The sequence below is a fragment of the Astyanax mexicanus genome, chromosome 20 (genome assembly GCF_023375975.1).
Source record: "Astyanax mexicanus isolate ESR-SI-001 chromosome 20, AstMex3_surface, whole genome shotgun sequence".
In the NCBI taxonomy this organism is placed as follows: Eukaryota; Metazoa; Chordata; class Actinopteri; order Characiformes; family Acestrorhamphidae; genus Astyanax; species Astyanax mexicanus.
Genome location: NC_064427.1, coordinates 22,997,160 through 23,017,809, shown reverse-complemented (window position 1 = coordinate 23,017,809; position 20,650 = coordinate 22,997,160). Strand labels below are relative to the sequence as shown.

The window sequence follows — 20,650 nt, the reverse complement described above, 5'->3', positions numbered from 1 at the left end:
GGATCAATGTGAGTGATATCACTTCAAACACACGTGGAGGGACAGGGGGACAGAAGAGGCATCAGCGGGAGTCATCAGAGACGACAGCGTATCACTGAGGCATGTGCTAACTGCAGCAGATACTCCACATATGGCTGACACACTGCAGACGCTCTATAATAGCTGACATGTTTTACAGTGACTCCTATTAAAACCTGTGCTCGCTAACTGCAGCTCATACGACAGCTTTCAATACATCCTTATATGACCACAAGTATTGGGACACCTGCTCATTCCCATCGCTCACTCAAAAGAAGATGCTGCTTTTGTTGAAGTAACTGCCTTTACCAGGGGCATCGCCTGGCCTGGGCTGGGCTTCCGGGGCTTTAGCCCCGAATCATTTTCTAGCAGCCCCGAATCATTTCGTTTAGCTCAGCTGTATTATTAATGAGGAGACAGGCCGGGTGTGAGTGAAAAATCTCTTAACACCAATCACGGAGCCAGTTCAAGAATAAAGTTCCGCCTCTCAGGAGAAACAGCCAATCAGCTTGCTGGTTTTGCGGAGCGCGGTGGGCTAGTAGGAAAGCCTACTATATATAATATATAATTAACTGGGCTGAGCTCTGGATGTTTACATATCCAGGCAACTCCTCTGGTCTCTCCTGACACAGAATTTGGATCATTGCTGTGAGGATCTGATTGCACTCAGTAATAACAGCATTTGTGAGATAAAGATGATGGATGACGGTCACCAGACAACCTCATCTTTCCTAAATCCCTAATCCATCATAAAAGTACTATATCAAATCAGGTGAGTGAATCAGAATGTGATAAATTAATAATAGAAACACTAAAAATATTGAATTTCACACATAATTTACAATACATACATTATTGCACTATTTACTTATATAGTAATATATATATATATATATATATATATACATAGAGAGAGAGAGAGAGAGAGAGAGAGAGATACACAGATACATACATGTATACTGGAAGGAGCTTTGTCTTTCCAGAGAACACAATTAGTTCCCACTACCCCACAGGTCATTTCTGGGAGGCTTATCCTACCGATCCGTCTCATGTCTGGCTTTATAAATATTATAAGTGCCTTTTAGTCTATAATCAGTGTGGCGTCTAACCTAATATTAGAGTATGTAACACATTTTGATGTGATTGATTATTAATTTCTTTTAAATCACAATATATTACATGAATAAAAAAAATTAGCACTACACAGAGCTAACCCACAAAACACCAATTAAGTACCAGTAATGATCATAATGAATAAAGCTAATCAATTCTAACTCTTAGAGAATCTTAGATATCTAACTAAATCCTAAGTTTGCACTTGTTAAGTTGTTTTAGAATAAACTTAAACAGAATCCACACCAGCTGCAGATCAGATCAAGTAGTTTGTATTAATATTTAGTCCTATTCCTCTGTTTTATTCCTTTATTGTGAGTGTGTGGCCGCTCTGGACCCGTTTGGAATATAAGCTGCTGCAGCGGTGCATCAGTACTCACCTCCGGAGGCAGCTGGCTGAGGAAGTTGTGATCAGCTGCAAAAGTGCGCAGGTTTACACACTGACCAATAGCAGCGGGTAGAGACTCTATTTCATTAAAGCTGCAGTCCAGCTCGTCCAGAGCAGACAACCTGCAGGCAGAGAGAGAGAGAGAGAGAGAGAGAGAGAGGTAGAGAGAGAGGGAGAAAGAGAGAGAGAGAGAGAGAGAGAGAGAAAGAGAGGTAGAGGTAGAGAGAGAGAGAGAGAGAGAGGGAGAGAGAGAGAGAGAATATTGTAAATTCTCCAGTGAGGAGCTGGCACTGATACAGATATTGATCATTCTTTCACCCAGATTCACTCAACAGGCATCTCCAGTTAATTTAATACAGAGAGAGACAGAGGGGAGCATGAGAGAGAGAGTGCGTGCAAGGGATGAGTATAATAGTAAATAAAATTGGAAAAAACAAGGAGAGAGAAGGAAAGTGCACATTAATATGTATAAATTTTACCAGTCAGGTATTAAGGAGCAGTAAAGCTACTCCGCTGAAGTACAGCATTATACAGGAGTTTCAATGAAGTTTCTCCAGCAACAAGGCTGGAGCAGCATTAGCATTAGCCAATAAACACAACGCTACCTCTTTAGCTGTTCAGTGGTATAGAGTATATTGGACTGTAGTGTTCACCGTGTTAAAACAAGCTACCTGGGACGAAGCGCTAGCTGATAGCGCCCTGGCTTACTGGAACACTCAAGGTTTTCTCAACCGCTAACTGCGGTTGGTGCTACTGCTAAAATACTGGAAATCTTGGCTTACTGTAAACGGTAAATGGAAGCGATTTACAAATAAACAGTTTTTAGGAGAGAAATCTGTGTAGATTAACATCCAGCGCTTGTTTTTTTCAATAGAAGAAAAACATGACGACATCCTTGTTCCTTACTATTGTCACTTAAAATACCTTTTAATACAAATTGAAATCAAAAATTTTGAAGACCAAACTTCCAAGACTTTTCCAAAACTTTCTGTGTATATATTTTTCCCGAAACGTATCCAGGCCTGGAAATAGCCATTTTCAAATTCCAAGATGTTTCCAGGTTTTCATTACCATATGAACCCTGTATCCAAGACATGGTATCTACTCTACTTGGCTTGACTCATTTTCCATTAGGCAAATCTGGTACCCGTCCACAAACACGCCCAAAAGAGCCAAAGTTGGGGCGGCAGGACTGACGTGTCTCCTGCTCGTGAGTGCTAGTCAGCACATCTCACTGTACCACTCACATCTCCAACTCTGGCTCGTTTACAGACGCACTACTTGGATAAGTAAGAACACGAAAGGCCTCCTGACACGAGCAACTCTGAGCAGCAGATTCTTCCCTCAATCTGCTTCCTATTATCTACATCCAGCCTGGCTGTGAAATATGCGAGCGCATAGTCCAAATACGCGCATATAGTGTTTTTCCAGCTCTAAATATGAGCCACAAAACACACACAAGACAGAACGACAGACAGACAAACCGACAGACAGACAGACAGAGACCCACAGCGAGACAGAGGAGAGAGAGAGAGAGAGAGAGAGAGAGAGAGAGAGAGAGAGAGAGAGAGAGAGAGAGAGAGAGGGTGACTGGAGCTCAGCCAGCAGCTCTTTTCGACTGGAATTCAACTTCACAGCACGACTATAAAAGAGCTGCGAACATAAAGCATGAATAATCTCTAATTAAACACGCCAGCGCTCCGAGATACACCATAAAACATCTGGCAAGACCGCCTCAGCCATCCGTCTCCAGCGAGAGGCCGAAATCTGTCATCGTTAGCAAGAAAACACACAAATTGACGGTCATTCGCTTAAACTGTGCTGAGCTGGAGGCCATGCTTCTACAGTAAAGTCTGTTCCTGGACACCACAAGAGAAGATGATCAGCACTGCGGCTGTTAGAGCTGGAGAGTGTTAGTAGAAGGTCAGAGGACGTGGGTTTGGAAGGGCTTGAAAAGTGGAGCAACCTTTTATTGAGGATTAAAAGTAGCTCTTTCACTATTCTGAGATGAATCTATAAGACTATAGCCTGCATGTTTACACACCTAGGGTTCCTCAGAGTAGCGATGTTGGTCAGCATTTACTAGCGCTAAGCTCTGCCGCTGCTAACTGTGACTAGCACTGCTGCTAACCATGCTAAAATTACTGGAAATCTACGCTTCCTGTAAATAAACAGAAGCGCTTTACTCACCCAAATAAACTGTTTTCAGTAGAGAAATCTGTGTAGATTAACATCCAGAAGGGATGAAGATGGGAAACATGGGGACACCCTTGTTCCTTACTATTGTCACTTCAAATGTGCCTTATAAGTAAAAATAGACCAGAAAAAAAAGACCTTCATTGATGGTATACCTCATAATAAGGTGAGACTTATTATGTTTGTAAGGGCTTGAAAAGTGAAGCAACTTCTTAATGAAGATTTCTCCCCAAATAACATCATTTAAAACCCTGTCTTTCAAATTCAGCTCTTTTGTCATGTTATGTACAACGTTAAGCCATTCTATTTCTTTCTCGGCTTTTATTAGAAGTATAAAATATACTTTATAGATACAATAAAAGTGATCAAGTTTTACATTTTTCTACATCGTTTTCTTAAACTTAGATTTTTAATGTACCATATTTTTCAGACTATAAAGTGCACTTGAAAATCTTAAACTTAAATTTTCCCAAACATAGTCAGTGCTCCTTATATCCCGGTGTGCTTTATGTATGAATTCTACCAGTCAGGAATTAGGGAGCAGTAAAGCCACTCTACGAAAGTACAGTGTTATAAGGGTGAGTTTCAGTAAAGTTTCTTCAGCACTAAGGCTGGGTGCAGCAGCATAAGCCGCTAACAGCAGGGCTAGCTCTTTCTCTGTTCAGAGGTGAGTATATTGGACTGTAGTCTGCGTGTTTACAGTGTTAAAACAAGCTACGTGGGAAATAAACGCTAGCTGATAGTGCCTTGGGTTATCGAAATACAGTTTCTCACTGTAGCACTATTAGGCAGCATTTACGTCCCGTTAGTGCCTAATACTGCTAGTGCTGCTGCACCCAGCCTTAGTGATGGCACACCCCTAATAAGGAGCATACCAAAGCACTTAAGAAGGCGATCAGCATTGCAGTTCATTTTTTCTTGAGTTTTTTTTTTTTAGATTAGATTGTATTATAATTGTGCTAGGCATTAATCTTTATAATTCTACCTGATTTTTGGAGCAGCTACTCCTCCTAAACTTTACATTCATTACAAATGAATGACTTAGCAAACTATTATAAAAAAAAATACATTTCGATATTTTGCTGTACTGCAATATATATTGTAATATTAAAAAAATACAGCAATATCAAGCATTGTATCAAGCATCAAAAAAAGTTCACAATGTTGTTATTGCACATGATGATTCTGAACCGATATATATTGTGCAACCCTAGCATCGTGCACATATACTGTACCACTAACCCACATCACCAGAGCCCAGTTGAAAGGGGATTGGAGTTATTTTTAGTGATCTGACACGGTCAAACCAAGCTGAGCCATCGTAGCGTCAGATGTCAGTCCAGTTCAGAGGACAGGACAACGCAAACAAATGAAACAGAAGATTAAACACGTATTAATCAGTATGCTTAACAATTCCGGGCCCGGGATTAAAGCGGAATCCTTGCAGTCGTGTATTCATAATCCGTCCAAACAGATTTTCTTAATCCAGGAGGAAGAAAATCCAACCCGGCATAAGGGCTAATTGGCATGTTTGGAAACAGAGAGAGTAAGAGTGGAGAATCTGGACAGGGTAGAGAAAAAAAAAAGAAAAAGAAATACAGCTATTTTGGGAGGAATTTGAAGGAGCATATTGCAGTATACCCTCTCCAACTCTCTCTCTTTCTCTCGCTCCCCCCACCCTGCCCCCCTCACTGGGAAACACACACTGTGGTAATCCCTCTCTATGAGTCCATATGGACGAGCACTTTCACAGGCCTGCTGTATCGCCTGCTGTTTCTTCCGTCTGTACGCCCGGCTGAGGCTTACGGCCCACCTCACTCCTCTGATACACACTGTTACTGCACCACACACACACCCACACACCGCTACTGCACTGGACAGACACACACCCGCGCCGCTGCTATATAACATCCCCAATCAGCGCAATCTCTTCATTTTACACTGAAAGGCAGTGGTTTAGAGCTGCATCATAAAAGGAACTAATGATGATAATGTGACAGACTTTATTAATATAATCATTGCCAATATAAAGCTGCTTTATTTGAATAAAGTACATTTTGTATAAATCATATATAAAATGATTCTAATATAATAAAGTACCCTATTTCTTCACAGGCTTTAAATGATTTCTAATTACTCTGTATCCATGATGAGCAGAGGAGAGATATTTATAAAGATCTAGTCATTTGTAGGCAGAGAGTAGTGTAATTTAGCAGTGATCAGAGGTGTAACTGGGACAGTTGGTAAAAGCAGTGAGCAAAAGTGGACAGTTTTGGGCATCAGTGTCATTTGGAAGTAAATAGTAGTGTAATTGGGACTGTGGTGGACAGTATTAAGAGAGTAGTGGGCAGCAGGTTAAACTGGAAGAAAAAAATAATGTAATAAGAGTGAGCAGGGGTGGTATTTGGCAGCAGAGTAAATAGTGTTTTCTGGAAGGCAGTGGTGTACAAGTGTAATTTGCAAAGTAAAGAATAGCGTAATTGCGAAAGTAGTGGACAGTACTGACAAGTAGTGTAATTTGTAAGTAAAGAGTAGTACATTCGGGTGCAATTGTAATTTGGAAGTAAAGTGTAATTTGGAAGTAAAGAATTGTGTAACTGGGACAGTACTGGACAGTATTGAGCAGTACTGGAAAGTATTGAGCAGTAATGTAATTTGGAGGTAAAGAGTAGTGTAACTGGAACAGTAGTGGACAGTATCGGGCAGCAATGTAATTTGGAAGAGTAGTGTAGTTGGGACAGTAATGGACAGTAATGAGCTGTACTGGAAGTTATTTAGCAGTAGTGTAATTTGGAAGTAAAGAATTGTGTAATTGGGACAGTACTGGACAGTATTGGGCAGTACTGGAAAATATTGAGAAGTAGTGTAATTGGGACAGTACTGGACAGTATCGGGCAGCAATGTAATTTGGAAGAGTAGTGTAATTGAGACAGTACTGGACAGAATTAAGCAGTACTGGTAAGTACTGAGCAGTGGTGTAATTTGGAGGTAAAAAGAAGTGTAATTGGGACAATACTGGACAGTACTAATCAGTCCTGGAAATTATTGAGCAGGAGTGTAATTTTGAAGGTAAAGAGTAGGGTTATTGGGGCAGTACTGACAGTAATGAGCAGTAATGGAAAGTATCAAGCAGTAGTGTAATTTAGAGGTAAAGAGTAGTGTAATTGGGACAGTAGTGGGCAGCAGTGTAATGTGGAAGCAAACATCTGCAATTCTGAACAGTAGTGAAAAATCTAGAAGAGTAGTTTAATTGGGAGAGCAGTGGACAGTACTGGGCAGTTCTGAGCAGTAGTGTAATTTAGAGGTAAAGAGTAGTGTAATTGGGGCAGCAGTTTAAAGTACTGGGCAGTAGTGAACAGCAGCAGACAGTAGTGGTACTCAGGGTAATTTGGTGGTAAATAGTAGTGTAATTTGGGAGAGTAGTTGACAGTACTGGGCAGTAGTGAACAGCAGCAGACAGTAGTGGGATTCAGGGTAATTTGGAGGTAAATAGTAGTGTAATTTGGGAGAGTAGTGGACAGAGCTGGACAGCAGCTGACAGTACAGGTAAACACAAGTGTAATTTGAACAGTAGTGAACAGGAGAGAGCAGAACTTTAAGCATTGTGTAAAAATTCCTCAGAAAGCAGTTTACTCACCCGCCTATAGAGTCCGGCAGACACACCAGCTGATTCTCATCCACCTTCAGAGCCGTCAGCTTCTTCAGAGAACCTGCAGAAAGAGAGAGAGAATGATACAGAGAGACAGACAGACAGTGAGACAGTGAGACAGAGAGCGAGAATTCTTCAGTGAGAATCTGCCATCAGTGCAGATATTGATCCTTCAGTGCTGCCACTTTTCTCAACAGGAGACTCCAATTCATTTAATTCAAACAGCAGAAACAGCACAATATCATCCATATATGAAGATGATTGTGGGATTGATCTGTAGAATCTATGTGTGTGTGTGTGTGTGGTGCGAGGATATTAAATGGATTTCTGTATTGTTTGGATGTCGAAGGCCAGCCGCCTCCGCTACACAAACACCACATTTCTCTCATTTTCTCTCACAATGTGAAATGAGCTGAATTCATTCATGCCAGCACCGGGGTCAGGGGTCATTATACTGTGGTAACACAAATTTGCATGCTGAAGAATATATATACAGCTCTGGAAAAAATTAAGAGACCACTTATTTTTCTGAATCACTTTCTCTGATTTTGCTAATTAAAGGTATATAGTTGAGTAAAATGAACATTGTTGTTTTATTCTATAAACTACGAACAAGATTTCTCCCAAATTCCAAATATAAAAATCGTCATTTAGAGCATTTATTTGCAGAAAAGGAGAAATGGCTGAATAACAAAAGATGCAGAGCTTTCAGACCTCCGATAATGCAAAGAAAACAAGTTCATCTTCATAAAGTTTAAGAGTTCAGAAATCAATATCTGGAGGAATAACCCTGGTTTTAATCACAGTTTTAATGCATCTTGGCATCATGTTCTCCTCCACCAGTCTTACACACTGCTTTTGGATAAGTTTATGCTACTCAGTCCTGGTGCAAAAATTCAAGCAGTTCAGTTTGGTTTGATGGCTTGTGATCATCCATCTTCCTCTTGATTATATTCCAGAGGTTATCAATTTGGTAAAATCAAAGAAACTCATCATTTTTAAGTGGTCTCTTTTTCCAGAGCTGTATATCATGCATTTATAATATAAATTAATGGTGCAATCTAGAGATAGACCGATTGATCAGCTGTGTAGGATATTCCTACTGAGGATCTACACAACATTGCCTGCCTGTAGCCTAAGCTTAGAAACACACCACGCCAGTACAAAATTTCTAATTAAAGAGAAAGCAGAGTGAAGACTTAATAGAACTAACTGGATATCCCTCTCAAGGGTACACCACTCAGCCTAGTACAGTATATATTAGAACACAGCAGAGCTCAGCAGAAACAGCACCATATCCTTCATATATGAGGATGATTGTGGGATCCAGGACACTGAATGCATGTGCAACTTCTGCAGTGCGACGTTGTCCAAGGAAAACCGCCTCCGCTACACAAACACCAAATTTCTCTCATTTTCTCTCCCTCAATGTGAAATGAGCCGAATTCATTCATGCCCGCACCAGGGTCAGGGGTCATTATACTGTGGTAGCACACACTTCTGCACGTCAGATTAACAGAGCGGACCCCGGGCCGGGGCTGGGATTACGCTGAGGAGCTGAGAATGGAGTCCACTTCAGGACGCTGCCTAATTAACGAGCACACGGCCGATTCATTCAGTTGTTAATGATGTGTTCCTATTACTGCTCACCCTTCCTTTCACTGCTGACCAACAGAGAATAGACCATCACAACACAAATACACAAATACACACACACACATACACAAACTGACTGTGGAGATCTGGCCTGGAAGAGGCTTCCTTTTTGTTATTCGGTGTGTGTGTGTGTGTGTGAGTGTGTGTGTGTGTGTGTATGAAGGGGGGGTTACAACAGATTCACAGTGTAACAGCAGATCTGCAGATAATCAGGTGTCTGAATAAGGAAGACTGAATTATAAACAGCAAACAGCAGCATTTGCATCCAGTTCTGCTCCACTGTGACATTTGCAATACAAAACAAAGATACAAACACACACACACTATTTGTAAGAGGTGTAAACAGCACACCGCTCCTCATCCTAGATCAGTGTTTATGTTGATTGTTTCATAACAAATCAATCAATTTTAAGCTCCAAGTTTGTTTCCTTTTTTGAAGCAACAGTGCTGAGAAATAAAAATGTTAAATATATGATTTTGTTTTTTCCTGATGCTAAAGAATATATCCATTCATCAATCTATATATATATATATATACACTACCGTTCAAAAGTTTGGGGTCACATTGAAACGTTCTTATTTTTGAAGGAAAAGCACTGTACTTTTCAATGAAGATAACTTTAAACCAGTCCTAACTTTAAACAAATACACTCTGTACATTGCTAATGTGGTAAATGACTATTCTAGCTGCAAATGTCTGGTTTTGGTGCGATATCTACATAGGTGTATAGAGGCCCATTTCCAGAAACCATCACTCCAGTGTTCTAATGGTACAATGTGTTTGCTCATTGGCACAGAAGGCTAATTGATGATTAGAAAACCCTTGTGCAATCATGTTCACACACCTGAAAACAGTCTAGCTCATTACAGAAGCTACAAAACTGACCTTCCTTTGAGCAGATTGAGTTTCTGGAGCATCACATTTGTGGGGTCAATTAAACGCTCAAAATGGCCAGAAAAAGAGAACTTTCATCTGGAACTCGACAGTCTATTCTTGTTCTTAGAAATGAAGACTATTCCATGCGAGAAATTGCTAAGAAATTGAAGATTTCCTACAACGGTGTGTACTACTCCCTTCAGAGGACAGCACAAACAGGCTCTGACCAGAGTAGAAAAAGAAGTGGGAGGCCGCACTGCACAACTAAGCAAGAAGATAAGTACATTAGAGTCTCTAGTTTGAGAAACAGACGCCTCACAGGTCCCCAACTGGCATCTTCATTAAATAGTACCCACAAAACACCAGTGTCAACATCTACAGTGAAGAGGTGGCTGCGGGATTTTGGGCTTCAGGGCAGAGTGGCAAAGAAAAAGCCATATCTGAGACTGGCTAATAAAAGAAAAAGATTAAGATGGGCAAAAGAACACAGACATTGGACAGAGGAAGACTGGAAAAAAGTGTTGTGGACGGATGAATCCAAGTTTGAGGTGTTTGGATCACAAAGAAGAACGTTTGTGAGACGCAGAACAAATGAAAAGATGCTGGAAGAATGCCTGACGCCATCTGTTAAGCATGGTGGAGGTAATGTGATGGTCTGGGGTTGCTTTGGTGCTGGTAAGGTGGGAGATTTGTACAGGGTAAAAGGGATTCTGAATAAGGAAGGCTATCACTCCATTTTGCAACGCCATGCCATACCCAGTGGACAGCGCCTGATCGGAGCCAATTTCGTCCTACAACAGGACAATGACCCTAAACACACCTCCAAATTGTGCAAGAACTATTTACAGCAGAAGCAGGCAGCTGGTATTCTATTGGTAATGGAGTGGCCAGCGCAGTCACCAGATCTGAACCCCATTGAGCTGTTGTGGGAGCAGCTTGACCGTATGGTACGCCAGAAGTGCCCATCCAACCAATCCAACTTGTGGGAGCTGCTTCTAGAAGCGTGGGGTGCAATTTCTCCAGCTTACCTCAACAAACTAACAGCTAGAATGCCAAAGGTGTGCAATGCTGTAATTGCTGCAAATGGAGGATTCTTTGATGAAAGCAAAGTTTGATGTAAAAACAATGTTATTTCAAATACAAATCATTATTTCTAACCTTGTCAATGTCTTGACTCTATTTTCTATTCATTTCACAACGTATGGTGGTGAATAAGTGTGACTTTTCATGGAAAACACAAAATTGTTTGAGTGACCCCAAACTTTTGAACGGTAGTGTATGTGTATATATATATATATATATATATATATATATATATATATATATATATATATATATATATATATATATATTGATGAATGAATATATATATATATATATATATATATATATATATATATATATATATATATATTCATAATGCAAATTATCCAATGTTGTCTGCCTGTAGCCTAAGCTTAAACACATGCAGAACGATGCCAGTTCGACATTTTTTTTATATCTCTCGTAGAGAAAGCATAGTAAAGACTTTTAACGCCATTAACCGGATACCCCTCTCAAAAGTACACCACTCAGCCCAGTACAGTAAATATCAGAACACAGCAGATCTAGCAGAGCTAGAGTTTCAGTGATAAACTGATTATACTGAAAGACTTTAAATGTAAGAGATAAAGGGTCCTGCTACGATTCTGATATGTACATTCTGGTAAGTCTGACTGTGATTGTTTGAAAGTGTGGTGCATGTTTTATGTGTGTGTGTGAGTGTGTGTGTGTCGTACCTATAGAGCCGGGTAGCTGTGTGAGGGCATTGTTGGACAGCAGCAGGTCCTGCAGGTTCTCACAGCCATTGATCTGCTCATCCACCAGCTCCACGTTGTTCTTAGACACGTCCAGGTAGGTCAGCTGTTTCAGCATCCCAACCATCTGCAGAACACAAACACAGATCACTCACAGCGCATAACCAACACAGAAACACAGAGCATAAGCTTACATTTTACAGTTTTTACTCACATAAATGCCGCCCGATAGGGCTACACTGAGGAATCCTGAGTTTTCGGGTAACCCAGTGGTGCTATCAGCTAGTGATTCGTCTCACGTAGCTTGTTTTAACACAACAAACAAGCATACAAGAGTACAGTTCGATATACTCGCCCCTGGATGATGAAAGAGCTAGAGCTGCGGTAATCGGCTAATGCTGCTGCACCCAGCATTAGTGGTGGAGAAACTTGACTGAAAACTCACCCTTATAACGCTGTACTTCAGCGGCGTGACTTTACTGCTACTTAATACCTGACTGATTGAATTTATACATAAGGTGCACTGATGATTTATTTATTTTTATTTTGCAAAAATTATAGTGTGAAAAATACAGCATATTACTTTATATTCTCACTGTTAGAAAACAACGGGGTTTAATCACAAACTTCACACTTCGATTAATATACAATAGGAATGCACTAAAATCAGTGAGCAAAAATGACACAAAAAGCTCCTTCTAATCCAAATTAATGATGATTTATATACAGATTAATTACTTATTTACGAGACCTTATATTATGCTTTACTGGTTTGTTTGCTGGGACATTAAATGTATTTATTAACGATTAAATTAATATTTTGCTTTATTAAAATTTTGAAAATATTTTTCTATTGACAAAAATAAAAATGTTTGTAGGTTATTTAATTTAATAAACGGTAGAAAAGTGGCAGAATAAAGGAAAACCAATAAAACCTGTGCTCAGCATTCTGATAAAAGTTGCATTTTGCCCACCAAAAAATATAAATAAATAAATATATTTAGTGCACCTATACTGTAGAGTTTACTGTAAGAGTGAAAACAGTGTGAAGATCTCCAGCTTCTGATTCAAATACAGCACAACTCTGATGATTCTCCCACAGCAGACACCGGGGTGCTGACCAATTACACCCCATCTCCCAGAGTCGCAATCATCACTGCGTGTGTGTGTGTGTGTGTGACACACTATCCTTGCCTCTGATTAATCTCGGGCTGTGTGAGCTGCTCTCCTGGGTGCTGCGTTAAGAAGCTTAATCAAAAGCGCTAATAACGAGGGGGAAATTGAATTCCACAAAAGCAGGAACGCGGCGGGGCCTCGGAGTGGAGGTGCAGAGGCCGCAGACATTTCCTGCATTTTATTCTCAGGCTCGGTTAGCCTCTCTCAGGCAGGGAGTGCAGCATGGTGCGAGGTAGCGTACCTTCTGATCGGCCGAGGGTCACTCTGAACAGACCCTTTGAACATCTATAATTACTGTTGTTTTTTAAGCCCCTCCCCTCTCCAGGACATTCTGCAACGTGCTAATCCTAATCCGAGCGGCCAGACTGCAATTACTGTCAGTTTGGCTAAGCGCTAGCAGCAGCGAGCTAATGCTTTAATTACGACCCATTTAAAACAAACTGGCAATTTAGGGAGAAAGCCCATTTAAAAAGGATGAAAGCAGACTTACCCCCCGCTCTGCACCATCCCTCCTTTAATCGCCCAGCTGATCCCTAACTGCCCTTAAATTAATCGATCTGATTGGAGGATTTGATGCAGTTCCTCCCCATAACAGTTAACAGTTAACACTGACTCTGCTGCTGCTGGAGGTTCTGCAGGTACAGTAATGCTACATCTGGAGGTCGTGAAGGAAGGTCATGATTACTCTGTGGTGAGACTGGAGGAAAGGGGAGAGTGACGCAGACGAGATGAGAGGAGGAGATGAAAGAAAAACAGTCCCTTACCCCGGGTACCATCGTGAGTTTATTCCCATCCATCCACAGCTCCTTTATTCCTGTCAGCTGTTCCAAAACCTCAGGCTGGAGAGAAAAGAGAGACAAAAATAAATCATTAGAATGAGAGACAAAAAGAGTGTGAAAGAAACCAAGAAAGAAAGAAAGAAATAGAAAGAAAGAGAAAAAGAAAGAGAGAAAGAAAGAGAGAAAGAAAGAAATAGAAAGAAATAGAAAAAGAAAGAGAGAAAGAGAGAAAGAGAGAAAGAAAGAAAGAAAGAAAGAAAGAAAGAAAGAAAGAAAGAAAGAAAGAAAGGGGAAATCTAAGAAAAAAAAGGAAAAAAATTAAGAAAGAAAAAAGAGGGAGAGACAGAAGGACAAAAGAAACATGGAATGAAATGATGAAAATAGAGAGAACAAGAAAGAAAGGGAGGAAAAAAGAATATCAAAAAGAATATCACTTTCAAAAAGAGAACAGGGTAGAAGGGATGAAACAAGAGAAAAAAGAAAAGGAAAAGAGAAAGCAACAAGAAAAAAAAAACAGTGGGAGAGGGAAGGAGGAAGAGAGAGGAGGAGAGGGAAAGTGTGAAATGAAGGTAAGAAAGAAAAAAGAGGAGGAGAAAGAAGAGAAAGAAAAAAGAAAGGGGGGGGAAGGAAAGAAAAAAAAATAAAGAATTGAGGGAGAGAACGGACATCAAACATCTCTCAACTACTGTCATCACCACATTAACTCACACAGCTACACATAATCAGCTCTGACCATCTATAGCTCTGTGTGTGTGTGTGTGTGTGTGTGTGTGTGTGTGTGAGAGAAGATAGATGGCAGAAGTGAGGGGACTGACCACTTCAGTGAACTCGTTACTCCCCAGGTCCAGACGCTCCAGCTGCGTGAGTTTATGCATGCTTCTGAGAAACACAGAGACACACAGAGAATTACATTCCTCACACAGAGATCTGCTGTTTAACTACGAGTGTTTATAACAGCTCAAACACTGAGCACAGGACATTCATTCTGACTGATTCTGACGTGTAATAAAACACATTCCACACAAAATACATTAATCACACATCAGCCCACACTGAGGAATAATCACTATCAGCTCATATACACTATTAATAATTTGGGTCACTGCACTCCCAGTGTTTGCTGTTTTGCCATCAGCAGCCGGAGCCAGAGCGAGCACAATAGGCCAGTTATTGGAAGTTAGTGCAGAGATTAGCTACAGTCAATGCTAGTGCAGGAAACATGAGCAGGAAGAACATAAAGGGTGGAGTTATATACGCAGTGTCTCTATTCTCTATTTATGTTTTCATTCATGTTATTCTTCTTTTGTGTTCTTTTGTAGCAAATTAACTTGTATCCCAATTTAAATTGCATCGCATCAGTTTTGTGTGTTTAAATGTGTGATTATATCATAAAATGTGTTTTGTAAGAGCCAGGAACTCAGTGTGGGTTCCTCCTGGTGGCAAAAAAAACTCTGAACGGCAAAAAAAAATAGCTGTGATGTTCCAGCAATTCTAGCTGTGGTTAGCATCAGGCTACAAGCAAATAATACTCACATCTGGAAAAGAATTAGCATTAGCCGCTAACCGCTCTAAGAACTAGCTATTTTGCCATTCAGATGTGAGTATTATTTGCTTGTAGCCTGATGCTAACCACAGCTAGCAGTGCTGGAACAGAATTAGCATTAGCCGCTAACCGTGCTAAGAACTAGCTCATTTGCCACTCAGAAGCGAGTATTATCATTCTAAATTAAAACCCACTAAAAAGATGATTAAAACACTATTTTGCTATTCCATAAAAAGGCTTTTTGATAATATAGCAGCATAAGGTTTTTAAATCTGTTTTCTTGGGGTAAATAAAATGTGCAAAAACTGACTGCCAAAATTGTTAAAACATCACAGATAGAAAGATAAAACGTTTAAAGGAAGAAATATGATTAAATGTGAACATTGAATTTTTTGCCATTAAAAACACATAGGGATGGGTGGAGCTACACATCATATTTAAACTGTGGTTGCTTTACAATTTTTTTTTTTTTTTTTTTTTTTTTTTTTAGCTTTTGTCCGAATTTAACTGCATTTTCTACCCAATCTGGAAGGACAATTATTCAATTTCCTTCATATAGACTCCCTCATCTACCAGAAATGTGAAATGCCCACAACACTAGGAGGGCGGAGACCAGCACATGCCTCCTCTGATACATGTGATGCCAGCCCCCACCTCTTTTCCAACTGGAACTGATGATCTCGGAGGAAAACAGTGGATGCCCAGCTCTGATACATTAGCTAACATCACAATAGGAGGATGTGGGGAGAGAGAGCATGGCCGAATGTGCTATCTCTGACTCTGGCTGCTGATGGATTTGAACCAGTGATCGTTGAATCGTAGTAACTGCACCACTCTAGCTGCTTTTTATTTTGACAGACTTTCTGTTGCCCATGCTTTCCTTTACAGTCAATATTGTGCCATATTAATCAGCTCTATACAGTAAAACCCTTTCAGGTACAACAGACATCCATTCTTTTCACTCATCCAACACACAAATCAAACACACGCTCAGGGAAAGAACGAGGACCCGAGGGGAACATAAAGGATGTTAAAACACAGAACAAGGACATTTACTACATCAGCAGCTGAGGCCTATCTGCTCTTCATTTCCCTCATAGAACAGATATTGAGCGGATAATCCTGAGGCAGTCTCCTGCAGTGGAGCACGGTGGTGGTGGTGGTGGTGAGAGAACACGGTGCAGCACAATGCAGCCCAGAAAATACATTTTCTCCAAGGTGAGATTCACACTATAGGTGAGCAGAATAAAAAAAATAAAAAGAGGCGTCGTTTTTACACCATTCTTTATCTCACTATTGCTGGAGTCCCAATCAAAACAGTGTCTATAAGCTGCTGTATTCTCCTACCGTATTTTTTGCACTATGAGGCGCACCATATTATACGGCGCACTATCAATGAACATCTATTTTATGGTCTATTTTCATACATAAGGCTCATTTAATTATAAGGCGCATTTTATGAGACACTATACTTCTAATTCAGCAGGTCTCGCCGCTGGGTGGTGGGGCAGGTGGGGGGTTGTAGTAGGTAAGTTAAGTAAAGTTAAGCTAGGTAAACAAAACTGTAATAAAAAAGACTTTCTCTTAAAGTCAAACGAGCACTGGACGTTAATCTACACAGATTTCTCTCCTGAAAAATGTTTATTTGGGTGAGAAAGAGCTTCTGTTTATTTACAGTAAGCTTAGATTTTCAAATTTCTCCAGTACTAAAGCTGCAGCATTAGCATTAGCGGCTAAACTTTAGCGCTTAGCGGCTAATGCAGCCAGACAGAGCTACACTGAGGAAACCCAGTTTGTTCCATGTAGCTTATTTTAACACAGTAAAGGTGCAAGCTATAGTCCGATAAACTCCTCTCTAAGCTATGAAAGAGCTAGCGCTTAGCGAGGTTAGCGGGTAATGCTAATGCTGCTTCAGTCTCAGTGCTGGAGAACTAAACTGAAACTCCTGTATAACTCTGTTCTTTAATACCTGACTTGTAAAATTCATACATAAGGTGAACCGGATTATAAGGCGCACTGATTGTTTTTTGGGAAAATTAAAGGATTTTAAGTGCGCCTTATAGTGCGAAAAATACGGTACTGAAGATTTACTAACACTTCACCTACTTTTTACATGGTCCTTTAAAAAGCAAAAATGCATAATTATTGTCTATTGTCTCTATGAGAATATTAGAGACCACACTGTAATCTGTTGTCTGGACTAATCAAATCTAATTAAACACGATTCATATTGTTGTCAGTAGTTATGGGACATTTTAATGGACAATGCCGAATATTGCAATGATTTTAATAACTGCTTATATTATGCAAATCTTTGCTCCCTCGCCGTCTTTTCAGGAGTCGCAGGAGAATCTTCTTTTATTGCTTCTCCTTTATTTAAATGTTGCCTTTGCACAATCAGTGTAATTTGCAGTCAGTTCTAATAAGAGTAAACAGCAGACAAGACGGCACTAAATTACAGCCTCCACAAATCAGAACGTCACCCACTGATTAAACACACAGACACAGAGAGAGAGAGAAAGAGAAACCCACTTAAAAAGAAAATAAAAGGGACATAAAACAGCAAGGAGATATCCACAGTCAAGGACATGGACATCTAATGCTCAGAAATCACAGGACACTTTGTCTACATTTACACAGCAGGTAAAAGTGGTCCAAATCTGATCTTTTACATCACATATGAGACAGGTGTGTCGTTTGTGTGGCTGTGTTAACAGCAATATGTGATATTAAAATCCAATACATATCCCATTTACAGCAATACAACTCTGAATAGTCAGACCGCAATTCAGGCAACTTCTATGTGAAAGAGAAAAAAGTCTATGAGTAAACGGGGAAAGGTCTGTAAATAAACTGGAAAAAGACTAGACCAGATGGCGAAAGACTGTAGTAGACTGAAAAAAGACTGCAAGTAGACGGGAAAAAACTGGAGTAGAAGAGGAAAAGACTCCAAGTAGAAGAGAAAAAAGACTGGAGTAGAAGAGAAAAAAACTAGAGTAAACAGGTAAAAGACTGGAGTGGATTGAGAAAAGACTGGAGTAGACGAGGAAAAAGACTGGTGTAGGCAGGGAAAAGACTGGAATAAACAGAGAAAAGACTGAAGTAGACAGGAAAAAAGACTGCGAGTAGAAGAGGAAAAGACTGGAGTAGACAAGAAAAAAAGACTGCGAGTAGAAGAGAAAAAAGACTGGAGTAAACAGGTAAAAGACTGGAGCAGAAGAGGAAAAAGCATGGCGTAGGCAGGGAAAAGACTGGAGAAGACAGGAAACGACCAGAGTAGATGTGGAAAAGACTGGAATAAACAGAGAAAAGACTGGAGTAGACAGGAAAAAAGACTGGAGTAGACGAGGAAAAAGCATGGCATAGGCAGGGAAAAGACTGGAGTCCACGGGGAAAAGACCAGATGAGACGGTAAAAAGACTGAAGTAGACAGGGAAACAGACAAGAGTAGATTGTGAAAAAGACTAAGCAAGTAGACGGAGAAAAAAGACTGAGTAGACGTGAAAAAAATGCAAATATATTCGAGTAAACAGGAAAAAAAGAACAGTGAATTTACAGTAAAAAATGGTGAGGAGAAGGGAAAAAGACTGAAACAGACGGGAAAAATAGCGCAAGTAGAAGAAAAAAAGACTAAGACTTCAGTGGCATAAAAACGAGGTAACAAACTTCTGAAATATTTGGGGTGATGTCTCTTTTCCAGTAATATTAGTAGACTTGTGTTGCAGCTTACGTTGTTCCTAATGATTTGGCAGAACACACATAGATCGTAGCTCCAGCGTAAAAAAAACCCCAAAAATAAATAAATAAAAACCTGACAGGCCTGTGTTTTGTTTTGATCCACTGTGAACAATTAGAACTGGGTTCGGCACATTTCACATTAACCCACACTGAATCACTCTGTTCACACCTAAATACCTGAACGAGGCAGAAATTCATCCTAAAGATGAGCGGAATTTCCCTGTAATGTCATTTCCTGTCTGATGTACGTGTACCTGTCACTCTGTGCTTTATGATGAGCCACTATAGTGTAGATATATATTCACAGGGACATGTGCACCAAAATACAGCAGAACGGGTTCACGCCTGCAGTTATGCATGCCTGCACACACAGACACACACACACACACACACACAAATGCTCCACATTTAAAGCCCGTCTGCTGAGAAGGAGAAAAGTCACATTCCTGATTTGACCTTTGGGGCCATGTGAGATTCATTCATATGCGCGAGACACACGCAGGATTACTGAATGCTGCTCAGTGACTCAGGCACTGCAGTCCCTGCTGAGTAACCCTGAAACCATGCAGCATGATAATCATATCCAGCATGACCTCACACAGGGCCTCACGAGAACGAGACATATTGGAGATCTCAGGAAGATGAGGAAAACCAACAGTCAGGACTTCAGAGTGTTTCTATGGTCAAAAACAGGCTGAAAGATCAGATCAGTGCACTAAAGTGTGTGACGGCTAAATATTAGTGATGCACCAAAAATAAAACAAAGATTAGTAAGTATTAGTAAGTTTACAATAAGGGTATATTGTACGGTACCACTTTAAAATAAGACTACCTTTATAAATGGTTTACAATTAGTTTATTAATGGTTACTAATTAGGTTGTAAATGCCTTAAAAATCATTAATAATCAGTTAACACATACGTAGAAAGGGCAACAATGACCTGTTGTTTGTTAAATAGTGAACCCACAGCCATCTGTATTGTTGCCCTTTTGATGTATGTTATAACTGATTATAAATGATTTTTAAGGCATTTACAACTAGTAACCATTAATAAACTAATTGTAAACCATTTATGAAACCCTTTATAAAAGCAGTCTTATTTTAAAGTGGTACCAACAGTACTAACACTAGAATTAACACTAGTTAGGATATTATTAATCATGACCCACATTTTTATTTTAGTAATTTAGTAAATGTTAAATATGATCTTAGTTAAGACATGACTGAACCATTTAACAATGTTTATTACTGTCGCAGGTACTATTTATTTGATGTTATTTGATGTAACCTTATTGCAAAGTTTGGTCTAAAATAGTCTGAAAGCGAACAAATTACATGCCAAAGAAGCACTGGCTGCTAAACATGTTTATAATGCATCAGATTCAAAATTGGACTTAAATGGAAATGAGTGGATTTTAGGAGTGGTCTTGCTGTTTAAACCGGTACTAGCACCGATATCAACTATTAACTATTTTTCCAAGCTGGATTACTCACTGATGTCTGACAACAGATACAGAGCTCCACATTGTTTAGAGACGCAAAGGCAGGCAAATCATGTGGTTTTAACCCTTATTAGGTAAGCAAGTGTAGCGGTTAATGAAAGATCTAGGGCACTGTGCTGCTTACCTGCACTAGGAAGCCTAAAATAGCCGTTAGCCGCAATGCTATCTGTTTTCCGAGATGACAACAAGCTGCTTAGATAGGAAAGCTAAATCTTGAG

At 39.9% G+C, this 20,650-nt stretch overlaps 1 protein-coding gene across 2 annotated transcripts in view; it reads right to left on the bottom strand.

Annotated features, from left to right (window-relative positions):
- Positions 1-20,650, bottom strand: part of erbin (erbb2 interacting protein) — a 142,160-nt gene that overhangs the window by 39,347 nt on the left and 82,163 nt on the right. For both annotated transcript variants that reach the window (XM_049468353.1, XM_049468354.1), the window contains exons 8-12: positions 14,464-14,527; positions 13,634-13,708; positions 11,676-11,820; positions 7,353-7,425; positions 1,512-1,641 (exon numbers count right to left, since the gene is read on the bottom strand). In XM_049468353.1, the coding sequence (XP_049324310.1) occupies positions 1,512-1,641; positions 7,353-7,425; positions 11,676-11,820; positions 13,634-13,708; positions 14,464-14,527 (487 nt within the window). The remainder of the gene's footprint in view (positions 1-1,511; positions 1,642-7,352; positions 7,426-11,675; positions 11,821-13,633; positions 13,709-14,463; positions 14,528-20,650) is intronic.